At 38.2% G+C, this 21,907-nt stretch overlaps 1 protein-coding gene across 2 annotated transcripts; it reads left to right on the plus strand.

Moving 5' to 3' along the window:
- The first annotated feature begins 188 nt into the window (after nucleotides 1-188).
- tut1 (terminal uridylyl transferase 1, U6 snRNA-specific) lies at nucleotides 189-19,230 on the plus strand. 2 transcript variants are annotated; one of them, XM_062056008.1, is made up of 10 exons: nucleotides 189-426; nucleotides 1,899-2,089; nucleotides 2,158-2,364; nucleotides 8,844-8,958; nucleotides 9,032-9,159; nucleotides 9,225-9,466; nucleotides 9,558-9,667; nucleotides 10,220-10,342; nucleotides 11,775-11,867; nucleotides 17,830-19,230. In XM_062056008.1, exons 1-10 carry the CDS (start codon nucleotides 351-353, stop codon nucleotides 18,936-18,938), a joined length of 2,394 nt encoding a protein of 797 aa, XP_061911992.1. In that variant the 5' UTR covers nucleotides 189-350; the 3' UTR covers nucleotides 18,939-19,230. The 2 variants fall into 2 exon arrangements, with proteins under 2 accessions (XP_061911992.1, XP_061911994.1); XM_062056010.1 differs by having other exon boundaries at nucleotides 9,240-9,466.
- Nucleotides 19,231-21,907: the final 2,677 nt, after the last annotated feature.

A 21,907-nucleotide genomic window follows, 5' to 3' on the forward strand; every position in this document is an offset into this window, starting at 1 on the left:
TACAGCGGTGAGTTCTGTATATGTTGATCCCTTTTCTAGAAGCTTCTATAAAGCACTGGCTTTTGTATTCTGGAATTTCTCGTGATTATTCTCACATTTAAACAAACGTTTTAAAAGGTTTGGCAAGCGTTCTGTTTTTAGTTAAACTAAAGTAATTTCTAAAAGTGAATTTAAATGGAAACATTTGTCCAAGCGGAACCTTTGCGCTCAACGTGTGAGAACCCGGCGGCCTTTTTTGAAGCGGACCCGGAACCAACGTACTCGTGACGCTGGAGGGAGATTTGAGAAGCGCATGGAGGACGGCGTTTCTCTCGTTCATCTAATGTTGAATTAAATAATATCTAACCACAATGGAGTTAGAGAACGACATAAAAACGACACCGAGAGGTTTTCAGTGTGTCTTGTGTAAAGTCAACTTGCCAAACCGTAAGTAACAACACTGCTTTATAACCGCCACCGCTTTCAACTTCTACACTACACAGCATATTGCGTTATGTAAATTATTAAAATTATATAAAAGCGGTGTTAAAATGTTACTATTTTGTAAATAAGGTAAAATTATGATATAGGTCATTAACAAAATGTATTCGTGAAGATCAACGTCAGAAGATTTTGAGGTCATGGTTTATATTTAGTAGGACTGTTATGAAATTATATTGTTAGTCAAAGAAAAAAAACCTAATGATTGTATTAAAAATGCAATATTTGTTTCATTATTGTAAACATAACTAAAATATGTGCTAATAGATATAGCCGCATCCCCGAAAAGCCCGCGAAAATGTCCACCGGGCTCAGCAGGTTATTACTTCAATTATTACAAACATAAAGTGAACTGGCAAGAAAAAACTATATTGTAAAAAAAAATAAAAAAAATTATATATATATATATATTCCTTGATTTCAAATGCGTTATCTGTTCAGTCAGACAATGTATTAATTCAATTTAAAATTAATGTTCATAGATTTGAAAAAATATATATATTTTTTGGTATTTCATTATTGTGAATATAATAAATAATGATAAATGGGTTATACTTGTATAGCGGTATAGCGCTTTTCTACCTTCAAGGCTAACTAGCACCCATCAGGAGCAAGGGTGAAGTGTCTTGCCCAAGGACACAACGGACGTGACTAGGATGGTAGAAGGTGGGGATTGAACCCCAGTAACCAGCAACCCTCCGATTGCTGGCACGACCACTCTACCAACTTCGCCACGCCGTCACATTTGACTAAATTATACTTGTAATAAGCAAATTGGTCTAACATTAGGTGCCTACTTAGAAAAACATATAGCCTCTCTACAATATTTAGTTAGCATTCGCATTGACTTTTTGTACTGAGTCAAATATACAATACAATAATACATTTTCACCTTTAGAATTACACCTAAATTAAAATGGGATTCAATTCCGTAATTGTTTACTGTATTACTTTTCTTTCAAAAAAGTGTTCATACACACTATAAACACGCATTAACACTTTCAGTTCCAGCTAGGTAAAGAAAGACAGCCTTTTCTGTCCCCAGTTGCTATGGTGAATCGTAGACTCATTGATCATGGCTGTTTTTTGTGGTCTTAACTCCAAGTCAACATATTCAGGATTGATTGAATTTACTCAGACCAGCTGTTCTGGAACCCGACACTTAAAAGTTTCCCATCTGAGGATAAGTTAACTCAGACTTCAGGTTTGGACTCAGTTTGTTTAACATCCGACCTGGAATACCCTCCAGTTCTACACTGCTACAACCACAATAAAAACATTGGTTAAACTCAATTCTCTTACACAATATCAACCAAAATTAAGCAATGTTATTAGCGGTTGTGGATATCATTAGTTTGTTGTTTGCCACAGAGTTTATTTATTTTGTATTTATGAATGTATTTTTATTCTTGCTGTAGAACCAAGTGTGGATCAGCATGTCAAAGGGCGGAAACACCAGACGTTGAGCAATGTGCGAACCACCAGGAAAACCCAGGGGGAGCAAAGTGTGTTTGTCAGCGGCATCAAACCGGAAATCTCTCAGACAGACCTGGCTGAGTACTTCCAGCAATTTGGAGCAGTCTCGGACGTCATCCTGGACAAAGACAGGGTCAGGTGACCTTATATCCTCACTTGTTTTGGCCTTGTGTTTCCTGATGTTGCTTTCATTTTCTACAGGGGGTGTTTGCCATTGTTCAGTTCAGTGAGACGGAGAGTATTCAGGCAACCTTGTCATGTGTCGAGCACAAAATGAAAGGCCTGAAACTGCGTGTTAAGCCCAGAGAGAAGAAGGACTTCATGTACATCCCCAAGAAGAAGACCGACTTGGAGAACCTCCAACAAGTTCTAGACCGCCTAAAACCCAAACTCTGTCAGCTTCCTTCTGTAAGTAATTATATAACTGTTATTAGGGTGTAGAGGCAAATAGCTGAAATGTTGATCCAAATAATTAAGAACACTAAGCTTTGTTTTAATATTTTTTTCCCTGCCTTTTAACCAAATTAAAAACAAAATCTTTTAGTAGCTCTCGATGAAAAAAGTTTACACACACCCGTGGAAGAAAAAACAAAACAAAACAAGAACACCAGAGCACAACATAAGTTATATATAGTATTGTATAGAAGTTGTATTTTATGTATTATACTTAAACTATTGCTGCTGCCCACTGCCCCCCTCACCTCCCAGTGGGTGATCAAGGGTGATGGGTCAAATGCAGAGAATAATTTCGCCACACCTTGTGTGTGTGTGTGTGTGTGTGTGTGTGTGTGTGTGTGTGTGTGTGTGTGTGTGTGTGTGTGTGTGTGTGTGTGTGTGTGTGTGTGTGTGTGTGTGTGTGTGTGTGTGACAATCATTGGTACTTTAACTTTTTTAATTTTTTTATTTCTGTCATTATATTGTCACTTGTGTTTACAGTTCTCATCTGCTGTGTTTATCGCCCAGAGCGGAGTGATTCGATGAATTATTATAAACTATTTGAAATGTGAAAGGTTATTAAGGCTGTTAATTTATTTTACTTGGTTATCATATGTAACTCATTTGTGCAATGTGTATGTGAATTAATGAGTTTTCAATCGTGTACAACACGTGTATGCGCAATACTAATGCCATTTGTAAACGATTCGGCTTTTTTCATGGTCTGTTTTACTGTTAAAGCCACATGTGATTGGTCAAAATGAGTGGTGAAACAAAAATTTTAATATATTGTGCAAAAGTCCATTCATGTCAGCAATTCAACTTTAAAAATGCAAAACTAATATGTGATAAAAACTCATTACAAGCAAAGTGAGATATATCAGTATACTTTTTATCATCATGGCTTAGTTTAAAAAAAAAAACAAATTTTCTCGGATTTTCAATTCAAGGTTTTCATAAGCTGGAAGCCATAATTTTGAATGTTATGGGCCTATGTCATATTACCGGTAGTTTCATCTTGTAAACCTAATTTCTGGAATAAACAAACCTTTGTGCAATATTCAAATTAAGTTTCACCTCTATGTCTACTTGTAGTAGAGGAAGTGAGTTACACGCAGTGCACAGTCGTGAGCATTTAAACAGGAGAAAGTGAGGGAACTTTGCTTCATAATTAAAGCGACACACTGGAAAGGTTAGAAAAATATGCAGTAGAGAAGACAAGCTGTGACACTTTTTCTTCCTAAATATTAGGGATGTATTGATAAACAGTGTTAATGACAACCGCGGTGAAACTCCTGTCGGTTAGTATCACCGTTTTGAATTAAAATGATCAAAAAACCATGATTGAGAGCAAAACTTTGATAAAGTCACAGCAGTGTTTCCCACACATTCTTTTATTTGTGGCGGCCCGCCACGAAAGAATTACATCCGCCACAAATAAAAAAAATACAAATTGTATTTTTATTTTTTTGTCCTGTCCAGCTTCTCAGGCAAATCATATAGTTGATGTAGATGCCCATATCGGCTGTTCAGATTTACTTTACAAAAGAGAAGTGTAGGATACTTCTCTTGTTGCCTTATTTGTATTTGACTTTATTAAATGTATTTATATTACCATTTGGTGCAGCCGGGCCGGAGCAGGAGGGGATAGAAAGAGAGAAAAAAGAAGACAGAGGGGGAAATTGTGGGGACAAGAGGGGGATTAGACAGAGAGACAAAAACAACAACAGCAAACACAACAGCAACAACAACAATAGAGCAACATCAGCAAATACGACATGTACAAATATGATGGTAAAAGTAATAGCAAATAAGCAGTTAGCGAAAATAAAAAACAATACAGAAATGACTGAGCATTATTACGGAGCCCCTAAAGCAGGGGTGTCAAACGTACGGCCCGAGGGCCGGATCAGGCCCGCGAACAGGTTTTATTCGGCCCGCGGGATGAGTTTGCTAAGTATAAAAATGTACCTGAAATATTTGAATGAAAGAAACCGCTGTTCTAAATGTGTCCACTGGATGTCGCAATAGCAATTCTTTGTATCTTTGTAAATGATGCTACATATGTACAAAATAAACCACAGGATGTTAGTACATCAGTCGAGGAAAATGAGCAAACAACATAAATAACATACTGTAATTTGATTTTGATATAATTTTTTTAATCTTGATAGATTGAAAATTAACACAAATGAGTTGACTGATGAACATTATCACATAATTTATACAGAAAATATAAATAACTACAAATAAAGTATATATACTATTAACCGCAACAGGTAATTGTAAAATAACCCCAAAAACATTATGATTTGTACAATTTCCGAAAATGCTTGTTCTATTTTTAAACAAAGAAAACAATCTGAAGTTGTCTTTATTTTTAAGTTATCGTGCTGTGATTTTACCAGTCCGGCCCACTTGGGAGTAGATTTCTCTCCATGTGGCCCCCGATCTACAATGAGTTTGACACCCCTGCCCTAAAGGGACATGGGAATTTTTTTTTTTTTAGACATGTATCTCGTGGCCACGAGAAAGTATCTCGTGGCCATGAGAAACTTTCTCGTGGCCACGAGAAACTTTTTATTTAAAAAAAAAAAAAAAAAAAAATTTTTTTTTTTTTTTATAAAAACTTTCTCGTGCGCACGAGAAACGCATTGGATGCGTGCTGATGGTTTGGTGTGTGTTAAAATGGCAGTTTAGGAGTTAATATGGCTGTATTTCCAATTAGGACTTTCCCCCATGTGTGTTGTGGCAAAATGTGAATGCTTGATTAGTAGGTGTGAGACAAACACTTTATCTTCCTGGTTATTGTAACGCTACGTGTTTGACATTATTTAAGACTTTATCATGCCCGGGAAAGGACAGTTTTCCTCTTCTGTGGCTGTGGGGGGTGGGCGTGGCTTGCGGACCTGCAGTGAAGCGGAGTGTGTCAGTTAGTCCGATGTTGATGTGATCAAACTTCTTTCTTGCTTGGAAGATACACACACAATTGCAACTGTTATTTCTTCCTGCAAATAATAAATATGTACAACGTGTTTGGATGTATTCATTTATGTAAAATTGTCATTAAATGTAATATTGCCTGACAAAAAGTGATACGACGTACGTAATATTTTGATATTTACACATCGCATATTTACACACGCGCATCTGACTAGAATACCCTTATGTGCATTACATATATCAACATCAACTACCTACTGTACTGTTTACTTGTTGAAATACCCTTTTTAGAACAAATATCTACCCACATAATTTATATGTGTGTATATATATATATATATATATATATATATATATATATATACATATATATGTATATATATATACATATATATATATATATATATATATGTATATATATGTATATATATATATATATATATATGTATATATATATATATATATATATATATATATATATATATATATATATATATATATGTATGTGTATCTATATATATATGTATGTGTATATATATATATATATATATATATATATATATATATATATATATATATGTATGTATGTGTATATATATATATATATGTATGTGTATATATATATATATATATATATACATATATATTATGTATAAGCATGTATATATATACTCTACCGTTTAAAAGTTTGGGGTCACATGTAAATGTCCTTATTTTTGAAGGAAAAGCACTGTACTTTTCAATGAAGACAACTTTCAACTAGTCTTAACTTTAAAGAAATACACTCTATACATTGCTAATGTGGTAAATGACTATTCTAGCTGCAAATGTCTGGTTTTTGGTGCAATATCTACATAGGTGTATAGAGGCCCATTTCCAGCAACTATCACTCCAGTGTTCTAATGGTACAATGTGTTTGCTCATTGGCTCAGAAGGCTAATTGATGATTAGAAAACCCTTGTGCAATCATGTTCACACATCTGAAAACAGTTTAGCTCGTTACAGAAGCTACAAAACTGACCTTCCTTTGAGCAGATTGAGTTTCTGGAGCATCACATTTGTGGGGTCAATTAAACGCTCAAAATGGCCAGAAAAAGAGAACTTTCATCTGAAACTCGACAGTCTATTCTTGTTCTTAGAAATGAAGGCTATTCTACAAAATTGTTTGGGTGACCCCAAACTTTTGAACGGTAGTGTATATGTATATTATATATTACTGTAACTTGTTCTTAAAAATAGTAGTTATTTTGTTTGTCAAATTTAGTGTTTGTGTGTATATATGTATACTGTATATATGTATGTGTGTTTCTTCCTATACAGTATACATGTATATGTGTGTGTGTGCGTGTATATACTATATATATATATATATATATATATATATATATATATATATATATATATATATATATATATATATTTATATATATATATATTTATATATTATATATACACATATACATATATATATTTATATAATATATATACACATATAAATTATGTGGGTAGATATTTGCTCTAAAAAGGGTATTTCAACAAGTAAACAGTACAGTAGGTAGTTGATGTTGATATATGTAATGCACATAAGGGTATTCTAGTCAGATGCGCGTGTGTAAATATGCGATGTGTAAATATCAAAATATTACGTACGTCGTATCACTTTTTGTCAGGCAATATTACATTTAATGACAATTTTACATAAATGAATACATCCAAACACGTTGTACATATTTATTATTTGCAGGAAGAAATAACAGTTGCAATTGTGTGTGTATCTTCCAAGCAAGAAAGAAGTTTGATCACATCAACATCGGACTAACTGACACACTCCGCTTCACTGCAGGTCCGCAAGCCACGCCCACCCCCCACAGCCACAGAAGAGGAAAACTGTCCTTTCCCGGGCATGATAAAGTCTTAAATAATGTCAAACACGTAGCGTTACAATAACCAGGAAGATAAAGTGTTTGTCTCACACCTACTAATCAAGCATTCACATTTTGCCACAACACACATGGGGGAAAGTCCTAATTGGAAATACAGCCATATTAACTCCTAAACTGCCATTTTAACACACACCAAACCATCAGCACGCATCCAATGCTTTCTCGTGGCCACGAGAAAGTTTCTCGTGGCCACGAGAAAGTTTCTCGTGCGCACGAGAAAGTTTCTCGTGGCCACGAGATACTTTCTCGTGGCCACGAGATACATGTCTAAAAAAAAAAAAATTCCCATGTCCCTTTAGGGGCTCCGTACATTATTACACTACAAATGGAGCAATACAAATACCAATAGAAATAGCGCTATTGATAATGAACAATACCAATACTTTACCTTTATTATCAACAATACAGTTGTTCAAATGCAACAATACATATATGTAATGATAACTTGAGATACGAAAGAATGCAGAAAAATGGAGGGGAAGAAAGAGAAGCAACCTACATTAACCTTGTAGATTGTTATGGTAACAATAGGTTAAGCTTTGTCAGTGTGCCATGTGTTACCCAGTTTACTCTAGGGCAACAACCTTAATATATGTTTGATGAAACGTGATTATGTGCATGAGTGTATGTATGTATATGTACTTGTATATGTAAAGTATGTGTATATGTGTGTTTGTACAGTGAATGTATACGTACAGTATGTGTGTGTTTGTACAGTGAATGTATATGTACAGTATGTGTATGTTGGTATGATGAATGTGCGTGTGGATGTACGAATTTTGAGTATGTACTATGCACTAATTAAAGGGGCAGAGCTTTAAGAGACATTTTAGCTTTTATTTTTTATAAGATATATTTTTTGTATCCGTCATCATGTCTTTTATAATGATGGTGAATAATAGGGCAGAATTGCCAAAAATGTGCAGTTCCCCTCTAAAAATTATATCCATCCATTTTCTACCGCTTGTCCCTTTCGGGGTCGCGTGGGGTGCTGTAGCCTATTTCAGCTGCACTCGGGCGGACAACACACCACATCACAGGGCCAACACAGATAGACAGACAACATTTAATAATTGTTATATTCCTACTGAAAACCATTTTTTTGATAAGGGCTTTTCTTTTACTTTTGCAGTTTGTTTTATATTTTGTTGTGTAATGTATTGTATTGCTATGTTGTTTCTCTGTAATTATTTGGAAATTTAGGTCTAATATACACAATCAGATTGGAACTTTTTCTCTAATGTAGATAATTCAGTTTACACATTGTGGTACAAATACATTTTAGCAACAATAAAAAAAAATTTCAGTGGCTGTTTAAAAGAGCAGAAATTCTCATCACTACTGAGCAACTCTTTCCAATGTCACAGTAAGTTCATTTTCTGGTTCTATTGCGAGAGTCACATGTTTTCTCTTTACTATTACTGGTACCCTTCTCTGGCATCACATTTGTGGAGTTACTAATTTTTAAAGGCTCACTGAACTTCTGTTTGTCTTTTGGGGCATATTTTTCTAGCAGTGTCTACAGTCTGCACACAATAAAGTCAATTGACATGTGTTCTCTTTCAGGTGAATTCTCAGATGCAGTTTGTTGTGGAACGCTTCCAGCTTGGAGAGAATGAAAAGAAAGCCCGGGGCTTGCTGGTGCAACTTTTGCAGGAGGTCTTTGTGGAGTTTTTTCCAGGTGAACACAAACACAAGTGTACAAGAGTGCAACACATCCTCTCACACTGCACAATGTTTTCAATGTGTCACAGACAGCCAAATTCTTCCATTCGGCTCATCTGTCAACACTTTCGGTATCCATTCCTGCGACCTGGACCTGTTTCTGGATTTGGAGAACACCAAAGTCTTCCAGGCCCGAGCCAAGCATACCTTAGAGAAGGTTTGAGATTCATCTACAGTAGATATATTTAGTTATGAATTAGGCTCACATTGTACTGATTACAGTCTTCCTCGCTTAAGGCAGCTGAGACCATGTCAGATGATGGCTGCTCTGAGGACTCCATCCTTTCTGATATCGACCTGTCCACAGCGTCTCCCGCCGAGGTATTGGACCTGGTTGCAACCATTTTGAGACGCTGCGTGCCCAGCGTGCACAAAGTCCATGTGGTCAGTAGCGCTCGTCTCCCAGTGGTCAAGTTCCATCACCGTGAGCTCAACCTGCAGGGAGACATCACGGTCAACAACAGGTCAGGATTGATGTCTGTGGCTATGGAAATCTTTCATCATGAGTATTTTTTATTTAATTTTGATCTTGTTTTCACTGTCTGTTCACGTTAGACTCGCTGTTAGGAACACCCGCTTCCTCCAGCTCTGTTCCGGTGCGGAAGACAGACTGAGGCCTCTAGTGTACACCATTCGCTATTGGGCCAAACAGAAACAACTTGCAGGTAAAATACATCATTTAGGTGCATACTATATTTATTGTGTGACTTGCTCACCTATATTTCAGCTTGTTGTTTCGTAAGTTGGCCAACAGATGTCAGCAGAACGTCACTTCCGGTTTGGGCTACATTTGTAATCCTACAATGGGAATCCTAGGTTTACGGCGTTGACAAAATAAAATTAATACAGCAAATTTGGAGTTTTTAAAAGCACATGCATGTTTTTAATTGTTGCTAACTGAAATGCACATTGATAAACATAAGGATGGTCATACTGAAGCCAGTGCCTCATAATTAAAATTCCTGTTTTCATGTTCTCAATGTGAATGATTTGCTTTTATGGGGCGGCGTGGCTGGGATGGTAGAGCGGCCGTGCTAGCAACTGTATGAAAGTGCAAGACTCCCTTGAAAAAGAGATTCTTAATCTCAATGGGACTTTACCTAGTATAAATAAAGGTAAAATAAAACAATCAGAAAAATAAGCATTAGTCTTGATCTAATCCTTCTTTCAGTGTGTCAAATGCACAGTGGGGTGTTAATTTGTGCTGTAACTCAAAGGTAACCCCAGCGGCCCTGGTCCACTGCTCAACAACTACGCTTTAACACTTCTCGTCATCTTCTTCCTTCAAAACTGCGAGCCTCCTGTTCTCCTCACTGTGGACCAGCTCAAAGACATGGCCTGTAAGTGTTGTGTGTTTTCTACACTCTGCTGCAAAATAGTGATCCCATCTAACCATATTGCAACAAAACTGACTGCAGGTTTAACAAAGTGGAGCCCCGATTTACGAACGCCTCTATTCGCGACCTTTTCAGTGTTGCCAAATATGCCTGTGTGTGCGAACAATGTCTTGACATACCAACGCTTCATTCATTTATTCATTCATTCATTCATTTTTTGTGCCACTGGAAGTCCTATATGGCTGCCATTTCGATGAGTATGCGGCGGCGCCAATAGCGCACGGATTGGCTCACAAATATGGAAGAAACAAGTCCACAATTGCAACAAATCAAAACAATAAATGTGTTTATGGTTGCTGACTTGGTAAAAGGGTTAAATATCTTCGCAAAGACAAAGTGCAAGTTCAGGTCAAAAATCTGTTGCTCGTATGGATAAGTGATAAGCAGCTAGCAGGTGATAGCATTTCCGAGGCTATCATCTGTGAAAAGGTTCCTTTTTAGGGCAACTTGACGTCCAAAAGTGACCATGCACGGAAAAACTAAGGCGAATCGTGGGTGGTTGGAAAAGTTTAAAAAGCGGAGCCCGTTTTCACCGCAGGGTGAGGCTGCCGGCTCCTACAAAGCTGCTACGGAGTGGTCTATCAAGCACTTTGAGGAGTTTATCAGGGAAGGGGATTCTACCGCAGCAAGTTTTCAACTGCAAAGAGACCATGCTTATTTTTGTGGAAAAAGATCCCTAAATGGACAAATAAGGCACAAGGCAATGAATTATCATCATTTACAACTCGGAAAATCGCAGACTATTCCAAAAAATGCCACAAATATTCCCCGACACAAGGTAAAAACAAATTTTCGTTCTTTTTTTAAATTGTAGCAACATGGTTGGTAACGTTTTGAAGAGCATTAAAGGCAAAGACTTTTGTGTGTGGGCACACATTGACAGTTAAGCTGGCTGCTGCTGTTGTGTTATTTAGATAAAAAAGAGATTGTTGATCCATTACCGTGTGTGTGTGTGTGTGTGTGTGTGTGTGTGTGTGTGTGTGTGTGTGTGTGTGTGTGTGTGTGTGTGTGTGTGTGTGTGTGTGTGTGTGTGTGTCTCTTCAAAGTGTGCATTGTTTTTATAAAGAGGGACTTTTGTCGAGGCGAGAACCAATTATTTATGTTTACATTGTTTTTTATGGGAAACTCTGCTTCACTAGACGAACTCTTTGGTTCGCAAACCATGTTTAAGAACCAATTAAGTTTGTAAATCGAGGTTCCACTGTAGTTATGAGTGCCTATGTAAACAGTTGGCTGCCAATATAAATCATTTAATGACATACAACAAATTGCACATTTTTTTCTGTTATCGATCAGATTCACTTTGGTATTGTTGATAATGTGCATTGTTGCTGACAATGAAAATACATTCATATCGTTTGCTGCCTCTTTGTAGGTGAAGAAGAGGAATGTGTGATTGAGGGCTGGAATTGCACCTTCCCCAGTCAACCCATTGCTGTGCCACCTAGTGGAAACACACAAGATCTATGTAAGTCATACAAAGAACTAGACACACCAACCCATGAGAAAACGAAGGGGGTTTAAAGAAATCCAAAGCCATATGTCTAACACATCTACTTAGTCTTACAGCCATGCAGCAAGCAAAACATAAATAGACGTACAGTACTTTTGTATGCTTTGGTCCCAATGTTTATGAAGGTGCAGTGAAATTGTTTCGACCTCCAACTTCACTGCATGATTCATAGGAACCAATGGAAATCAAACTGCTAATGTGAAGCAGCTACACATTACCTTGGCATCCATTTACACAAGCATTTTACAAGTATGTATGCAGATATATGCCTGTTACTCTACAGTTGACTAAATAAACACCCCAGGAACTGCGAAAGAAGAAAATAATATTATAATATTAATGTACTAATCAGGTGATATTGCTTAGTAAGTGGTAGAAACTCTGCATCATGGCCTATCGGTGTGGCTAGTAGCAGCATAATGGATGATGGTTAACATGGCAGTTTATGTAGAAAAGATTGATGTCTATCCTTTATTCTGATAATTGTCGATGACAAACTTGTCCATGGTCAAAATTAGAGATGTCCGATAATGGCTTTTTTGCCGATATCCGATATTCCGATATTGTCCAACTCTTAATTACTGATTCCGATATCAACCGATACAGATATATACTGTCATGTCTGTTCATGTTTTTGTTTTGGCCATGTGTTTGTTTTTTGGACTATTTTTAGTTCCTGGTTGCACTTCCTTGTTTGGTTTGGTTTCCATGATCACCCATTAGTTTTCACCTGTCATGTCATGCACCTGTCTCACGTTTTGAGTCACGCACCTGTTGTTAATCATGTCTGTTATTTAAGTCTTTCTTTCTGTTCACTCGTCCTGCGTTCATTGTCTTTATGTCACACTGGTTCATGTCTCTTTCTGACCAAGTAAGTTGTTTTCTATTCATGCCACAGTTGGTGACTTTTGTTCATGTCCTTAGTCTTTTGCCCATGTGCAAGTTTTTTTTGTTTCATAGTCAAGTTTTTACCTCCGCCTTGTGCGCGTCTTTAGTTTGTTCTTTTTGTTATAGTAAAAAATAAATCCAAGCCTACCTTCGCGCTGTCGTCCGAAGCCGTCTTTTGCGTTGGAAGAACAACCCCGCAGCGGGCTGCGACCCCCCCACTTGACATATACAGTCGTGGAATAAACACATTATTATACCTAATTTTGTTATGATGCCCCGCTGGATGCATTAAACAATGTAACAAGGTTTACCAAAATAAGAGAACAACTTCAACTCAAGTTATGGAAAAAAGTCCCAACATGGCACTGCCATATTTACAAACCCCGTTTCCATATGAGTTGGGAAATTGTGTTATCAAATCAAATCAAATCAACTTTATTTATAAAGCACATTTAAAATGTACCACAGGGGTAGCCAAAGTGCTGTACAATGGGCAGGTTAAAAGATAATATGAGTACCGAGCAAACACAACACAACACAAACAGAACACGATAAAAAATAAATAAATAAAATAAATAAAACATAAAAAGAGGTTCACAGCATGTGTATTATGGGGCGCCATTGCAGGATGGATATCACTCAGTGTTAAAAGCCATGGAATAAAAGTATGTTTTTAAGAGAGATTTAAAGACAGGAAGAGAGGAGGCTTGTCCAACACTCAGAGAGGTAGGTCGTTCCAGAGCTTGGGAGCAGCAGCGGCGAAAGCTCTGTCACCTCTAAGCTTCAGCCTTGTGTCAGGGACCGTCAGCAGCAGCTGATCGGCTGATCTTAGGGATCGGGTGGGGCAGTAAGGCTGAAGGAGGTCGGAGAGATATGTTGGCGCGAGGTTGTTTAGACATTTAAAAACAAAAGGAGTTTAAAGTTGATTCTGTAGATATAAACGGAATACAATGATTTGCAAATCATTTTCAACCCATATTCAATTGAATGCACTACAAAGACAAGATATTTGATGTTCAAACTCATAAACTTAATTTTTTTTTTTTCAAATAATAATTAACTTAGAATTTCATGGCTGCAACACGTGCCAAGTAGTTGGGAAAGGGCATGTTCACCACTGTGTTACATGGCCTTTCCTTTTAACAACACTCTGTAAACGTTTGGGAACTGAGGAGACACATTTTTTAAGCTTCTCAGGTGGAATTCTTTCCCATTCTTGCTTGATGTACAGCTTAAGTTGTTCAACAGTTCGGGGGTCTCCGTTGTGGTATTTTAGGCTTCATAATGCGCCACACATTTTCAATGGGAGACAGGTCTGGACTACAGGCAGGCCAGTCTAGTACCCGCACTCTTTTACTATGAAGCCACGTTGATGTAACACATGGCTTGGCATTGTCTTGCTGAAATAAGCAGGGGCGTCCATGGTAACGTTGCTTGGATGGCAACATATGTTGCTCCAAAACCTGTATGTACCTTTCAGCATTAATGGTGCCTTCACAGATGTGTAAGTTACCCATGTCTTGGGCACTAATACACCCCCATACCATCACAGATAATGGCTTTTCAATTTTGCGCCTTTAACAATCCGGATGGTTCTTTTACTCTTTGGTCCGGAGGACACGACGTCCACAGTTTCCAAAAACAATTTGAAATGGGGACTCGTCAGACCACAGAACACTTCTCCACTTTGTATCAGTCCATCTTAGATGAGCTCAGGCGCAGCGAAGCCGACGGCGTTTCTGGGTGTTGTTGATAAACGGTTTTCGCCTTGCATAGGAAAGTTTTAACTTGCACTTACAGATGTAGCAACCAACTGTAGTTACTGACAGTGGGTTTCTGAAGTGTTCCTGAGCCTATGTGGTGATATCCTTTACACACTGATGTCGCTTGTTGATGCAGTACAGCCTGAGGGATCGAAGGTCACGGGCTTAGCTGCTTACGTGCAGTGATTTCTCCAGATTCTCTGAACCCTTTGATGATATTACGGACCGTAGATGGTGAAATCCCTAAATTCCTTGCAATAGCTGATTGAGAAAGGTTTTTCTTAAACTGTTCAACAATTTGCTCATGCATTTGTTGACAAAGTGGTGACCTTTGCCCCATCCTTGTTTGTGAATGACTGAGCATTTCATGGAATCTACTTATATACCCAATCATGGCACCCACCTGTTCCCAATTTGCCTGTTCACCTATGGGATGTTCCAAATAAGTGTTTGATGAGCATTCCTAAACTTTATCAGTATTTATTGCCACCTTTATCAACTTCTTTGTCACATGTTGCTGGCATCAAATTCTAAAGTTAATGATTACCGGTATTTGCAAAAAAAAAAAAGTTTATCAGTTTGAACATCAAATATGTTGTCTTTGTGGCATATTCAACTGAATATGGGTTGAAAATGATTTGCAAATCATTGTATTCCGCTTATATTTACATCTAACGCAATTTCCCAACTCATATGGAAACAGGGTTTGTATTATTGAAGTCACAAAGTGCGTTATATTTTTTAACATGCCTCAAAACAGCAGCTTGGAATTTGGGACATGCTCTCCCTGAGATAATCCTGATGCCCACTACAACTATGGGAAATACTATACTTTGACTTTCACAAAGAGCATTATTTTTAATTTTTTTTAAACATGCCTCAAAACAACAGCTACAAAAACAATGAAGGCACACAGCTTCAGTCCAGAGTATACTAGAGTAATACAGTTCGCAATAACATAGTCCTCCTTTAGTGCAAGACTGCCTGGCATACTGTAAAACAGGAAATTATAAACTGGGGTCAATCTGCCTCAATTTGTATGAGTAACACAAATGTGCTGCAAGCTAGTGGTGAGTGCTTGAAGTGGCCTACCAGTCAGTCAGAGCTTCTGAAATGCTGCGTTGAGACAGGGCAGCTCCGCTCACTGCAAGCTGCAAAGTGTGCACCATGCAGGGCAGGCTATCCACACCAAACTCCACCGTAGATTTTGACATACTGCATGGGCTTTCGCCTTGGGGTGGTTTTTGTTGTATTTTTGTTTTTTCTCGGCGGAGTCTTTAAGTGACAACTGTGTGGTACTACTTTTTTTCGCTGTTTGCTTTTCATCCGTCTTCCACTTGTGTTCATCGTGTATCTCCTTATGATTCTTGAAGAGGTGGGAGATCAAATTGCTCGCATTAAAGGAAGACGTCTTGGTTCCTCCTCGCATAACCAACTTTTCGCAGTCATTGCAAATTGCCAGTTTTTTATCCGTCAGACACACTTTAAAATAATCCCAAACCATAGTCATGGTGTCATTAGTCAGTCACAGAGCGAGCTCGCTTGTTAGCCACGGCTACAGCACCGGCAACAACACACTTTAGTTGTTGTTATGCTACACTCGCGGCGGTTTGATGAGGTCATCAAGCGTCACCAGTAAACATCTCATGCTGCAGTCGTCAACTCCTGTGTTGTGTGGGGGAGAGGGGAGAGGGGAGGGGCTGCTGACTGGGAGACGCAACTGCTCTGTACTTCTCCCTACGTCCGTGTTTTACCGGATACGTACCGCTCCGTACAGCGGCGTTTTAAAAAGTAATTACGGTAATTTTACTTTTTGAAACCGATACCGAAAGTTATATGGTTGAAACCGATAATGATGCCTAAAAACATAAAAAAAAGATGGGAAGTCCTCAAATGCTTATTTTGAAAATGTAATTTTGTTTACAGATTATATGCAATCTGTTTCCTAATTTGAGTGCACATAAATGAAGGTGTGCGTTGCTGGACATAGTCTGGACTGTATACAAATGCTTATTTTGAGAATTTAATTTTGTTTATTATATTATTATATGCAATCTGTTGTTGAAGTTCCCAAATTTTGATGTACGTAAATGAAGGTGTGTGTTGCTGAGCCCGACCTGGACATAATCTGGACTAGACCTGGTTTTTGAGAACCCTTTACAAAATCTAATTTCATGGACAACCAGGTCTGGTGAAGATAAGGTCCTTTTTTTAAAAAAAAATAAAACAAGATACCGGTAAATAAATTAAAAACATTTTCTTGAATAAAAAAGAAAGTAAAACAATGTAAAAACATTTACATAGAAACTAGTAATTAATGAAAATGAGTCAAATTAACTGTTAAAGGTTAGTACTATTAGTGGACCAGCAGCACGCACAATCATGTGTGCTTACGGACTGTATCCCTTGCAGACTGTATTGATATATATTGTAGGAACCGGAATATTAATAACAGAGGGGGGAGGGAGGTTTTTTTGGGTTGGTGTACTAATTGTAAGTGTATGTTGTGTTTTTTATGTTGATTTAATAATATAATTTCCGATATTATATTTTAAAGCATTTATCGGCCGATATTATCAGACATCTCTAGTCAAAATAAAAGTCAGTCCTTGATTCCCCTATCTGGATACACACTAGAATGTAATGGTTTCTTGTAACTCTTGTGGAAAGTGGTTAGCAGTTTTTGTTGTTAAGCGGGTGTAAAAAGCCTATGCAATTAAAGATAACGTTGAGTTATCAGCATCCTCATAGTTGAGAATTACTCTAATGACCAGAATATAAGAGGTTATTTTTATTCCTTGAGATAAGAATGTGTCATCTTGTATTTGAAGTCTAAATATATACAGTATTCATGCAAACCAACAAGTGGCGCCAAATGACTTCTTCCTAAGCGAGTCAGAGCTTTTCTTCCTGTTACTTACATGCACACAACAGCGATTTGCATAAATGCAGCTTTGACACAGAGACTTGCTTCAAAAATGTATCTCTGAGTTGCTAGTAAGTTAGTAAATACAGGAGTTGATGCTGATATTAAGATAATGTTAACCAATGAAGCAGTCTTGTCAGCTGTCAAGCAGCTAAAAATAAATATTTATAACGCAATCTAAGTAATATTATAGACTTTCCCAGAAACAATAATTGAAAAAGAGTGGGTGTCTTGAATTCAGGATGAGTTTATATTTAGGTCAATAAGGTAGTACAAAACAAAGTGTGCGAATGCTTTCCATCAGTCCTAATGTGAATTTTAATGTGTTGTCTCCATGCAGGCACACTCCTGGCGGCTTTTTTCTCATTCTATGCCAAGTTTGATTTTGCAAGCAGTGTCATATCTCTAAGGGAGGGGTGTGCACTCCCAATTACAGACTTCCTCTGCCACCAGGAAAAAATAGAGGAGGCCAAAGATGAGCAGAAACCCATCAAGCCCCATCAAAGTGGACCAAGACTGGGACCACTTAACATTTTGGACCCCTTTGAGCTTTCCCACAATGTAGCAGGCAACCTGAACGAGCGCTCGCAGAGAAGCTTCCAGAAGGAGTGCCAGGAGGCTGAGAAGTACTGCCGCAGCCTCCAGTACCTGCGCAAGTCCACAAAGGGCAAGTCGTGGGGGCTTGTGCGCTTGTTCACCCCCCACGGTGCCCCACAAGCCAAACCAGAGGAACTGACCATCAGCATTCCTTTCAAATCAGCTGTGCTCCCAGAAGCCCTCCGCACTCAGCTGCACAAGGCGGGAGATGGTTTCCGTCTGCTGTGGTTTGAGAAGGTGTGCGCCTCTGTAGAGCGAGTGTTCCAAAGCGTTCTCCGATGTCACCTCGCTTCCTCCGTGGATTGCGTCTTTGCAGAGGATTCAGGAGCCGAAATGGAGACCAGCACGACCTCCCTCAACACGTCAGTCAGTGACAGCCAGGACAGCATTGAGTTCGCCGAGAATGCAGCCAAAACTGGTGCCAAGCGGCGACTGTCCTCTTGCAGCGATGCTTCAGTTTCCCCTCAAGGCAAAAAGCCAAGAATATCTAAAAGGGCCAAACGTGCGCCCCCCCATTGGCTGTGGGTGCAGAAACATGTGGTGTGGGCCGGCAGGAGGAAAGTGAGACGTGAACTCATCAAGGAGACAGACTCGAGGCCCGAGGGCAGCTGCATGGAGGTTGAGTCCCAGGTCACGTCGCACATCATCGAGAAAGAACCCGAGCTGAAGAACCCGCTGGAGTTCAAGGTTCAGCCCGAGATTGTGGGAGAGACAGAAAGCACAAAAGCAGTGTTGATGTTAGAGCCATGTTGTGACAACGCTGGAGTTTTTCAGGACTTTTTCCATTTCCTGGAAGCTTTCCTCCCAAAGATGGTGGAGACACTGCTAGAGAAAGAAGAGGGTATAGCCTAAAATAGGCCACCATTTCAATTTTCTTTGTTTTGTGTCCTGTCCAATTGACTGTGTGACTAATCCTTTAGAGCAAGTTGTAGAGGAGCAGTAGGCTTTGCACTGACCAGTCATCGTGGTCAGGATATTTTAATTTGGTGTTGTAAGATAGACAACTCTTACTAAACTACTGTTAAAGAGGTAGCTTGATTTTTCGTAAATTCATGTTTAAGATAATGCTCCTAAATGATGATGCTTTAATAGACAAAAAAAGGTGAGGCAGTCACCAAATTATTATTAAAAAAGGTTTGCTTTATGCAGCAGTTGTTTGTATTTTCGTAGCAATGAACAGGATCCGTGCTGATGGTTCGACATGGCAGCCAACGGCTCTTTTATCCATTCAGCTAGCCGCTCATGCAACACCGACAAATGATAGCAATTACTCAGTCAGACAGACGCTTTTATTGCAGCGGGTCAGGCCACAGGTGAGGGATGCTCAGAGCTCCACCGTGCTGATTAACGTCATTCATCTCACTTTTACGTAACTACAGGCTTGTAGAGCATGATAAGAAGTCTGTTAAACACAGGAATCTGTTGTTTTTATTTGCATTTTAGAGTGGAATATCTTATCTCACTGAGGCTCTATGGTATAAAAACAATAATACTTTGATAAAGTCAATATACTCTACAGGAGCAGTTTGTAGCTGTAATTTTATGTAATAATAAATTGTTAAAATTTATGAATATTTCTAACTAATATATAATCGTATCACATGATTATGGTAACAAAGCTGCTGGAGCTCTGTTGCATTTAGGTGCATGTGGGAATTTTGGCCACTGAACAATGAGGACATGGTTTTTGTTTGCGTTTAAAGTTTGTAATTTTTCTGTTGCTATTCTCCTTCCCCAGACAAGAGTCTTTTTTAAACATCCTCTTTGCCTCCTTGATGCTTGCGGCTACTGGGATATTACCTTTCCTGATGTTTCTTTAAAGCCACCATTGATGTATGACCACACTCTCAGACCTCTAAGCCAGAAAGTCAAAGTGATTGATACCAAACAGTGTTTGCTGAAAGGTGACCAAAACAAGAAAGAAATTAACATATCAACCAACCAGCATTTTTTTAATCAATACACAAGTATTTGGGTTGGATAGCTTTATTGGAAATTGACCAGATTCTGTTGCGTGTGAAGTACATTAGCTTTAATTACTTTCCAGAATCGATACCTGTGGATCCGTCGGCCCATGGGAGACGATTCATCAGAGCTGTAAAGGAGAAAAGAGCCACTTCTTTTACTGAGTTTAAGTGATGGTCTTGAATCAGCTTGAGTCTTAGACATCCATGGCTGCTAACAGGTAACATCGGCCTTCTACTTTAACCTCGTTTGACGTCATTCTTCTGTCGTGAGAATCAAAGCATGGTTACTTATTATGCATGCCCTCAAGAGACCTCAGTAGGGTAAAAAAAATAGCATTCATTGTACTTGCATAATGTCTATGTACAACCCATTGCTCCAAAGTGTTATTCTTAGGGCATATTAATCCATACAACACATACATTATTTGTTTTTTAATGCATTGTTTGTTTGAAAAAGCCTTTAAAACATTGTGTAATGATCTTTGTTTAGGAATTTTTAACATTTGGAAAATGTAAACTTTCTTTTACTATTATACTTTTTTCACGGAAAACCCGACGTTATTCATTCGAGTCTTATTCTTGTCGCATTATGACTTTTCTCAAAGAAAATTACATTTAATTCTGAACACATTTCAATGCAATGGAATGGAACGTTACACAGTCTTTTAACATGTAAGGGACAAGTGGGGGGGGGGGCGGTGTTGGGGGCGTGGTTAAGAGGGGAGGAGTATATTTACAGGTAAAGAATTCACCAAAAGTCAAGTATTTCATATATACAGTATATATATATATATATATATATATATATATAAAGAAATATTTGACTTTCAGTGAATTCTAACTATATATATATATATTTATTTTATTATATATATATATATAAATAAAATAAATACTTGAATTTCAGTGTTCATTTATTTGCACGTATACACACACATAACACTCATCTACTCATTGTTGTACTTGAAAGTGCAATGCTTTGCAGCCAGAAGCACAGCTTGCTGCTTACTAAAAAAAACACTTACCTTTCACTATTTGAGTAGCCTTTGTTCTGCCATTTGCGTACTGACGAACAATCTCTGAATCCGGGAACATATCCTTCACGGATTTGTTGAAGACATCCGCAAATGAGAATGGGATGTTGCTTCCAGCTATCAGCATAGCCATCTTTGTCTCGGCATTAATTACACTCTCGGGTCTCCATTTAGCGAGGTGGCCCATAATATTCAATCCAATCCAATCCACTTTATTTATATAGCACATTTACACAACAAGAATGTTTCCAAAGTGCTGCACAGCCATGTTAAAAACAATATTAAAAACGATATTAAAAACAATATTATGCTACACCAATGACTGAATAAAAACAAAGAATAAATAAATAGAAAACCAATACAGAGACAATATAAAAAATAAATATGATTAAAACGATTTTAAAGGGTAAAACCAATTAAAACAGTCAAATATACATCACAATGTATAACCCTAACCACACAGGACAACAGAGGACAGAAGACCACACAACTTACGTAGTGTTAATAGCCAAAGAATAAAAGTGGGTCTTAAGACGAGACTTAAAACACTCCACTGTGGAAGCAGTTTGAACATGGAGGGGCAGAGTGTTCCAGAGTTTAGGGCCGACCACAGAGAAGGCTCTGTCTCCCCTGGTTTTAAGTCTGGTCCTGGGCACCACGAGCTGGAGCTGGCTCTCGGACCTCAGAGCGCGCGCAGGAGTGTAAATTTGGATGAGGTCCGAGATATACTGAGGTGCCAGTCCATGTAAAGCTTTAAAAACAAACAGCAAGGATTTAAAATCAATTCTAAAATGAACAGGGAGCCAGTGCAAACTCTGAA

Source organism: Entelurus aequoreus, linkage group LG08 (genome assembly GCF_033978785.1).
Source record: "Entelurus aequoreus isolate RoL-2023_Sb linkage group LG08, RoL_Eaeq_v1.1, whole genome shotgun sequence".
NCBI classification, from domain to species: Eukaryota; Metazoa; Chordata; class Actinopteri; order Syngnathiformes; family Syngnathidae; genus Entelurus; species Entelurus aequoreus.

Excerpts from the sequence above, each read along its gene's own strand:
- tut1 (XM_062056008.1), top strand. The coding sequence starts at position 351 with ATGGAGTTAGAGAACGACATAAAAACGACACCGAGAGGTTTTCAGTGT. Across the intron at positions 427-1,898 it reads TAAAGTCAACTTGCCAAACC|AACCAAGTGTGGATCAGCAT; the intron begins GTAAGTAACAAC and ends TTCTTGCTGTAG. Across the intron at positions 10,343-11,774 it reads CCAGCTCAAAGACATGGCCT|GTGAAGAAGAGGAATGTGTG; the intron begins GTAAGTGTTGTG and ends GCCTCTTTGTAG.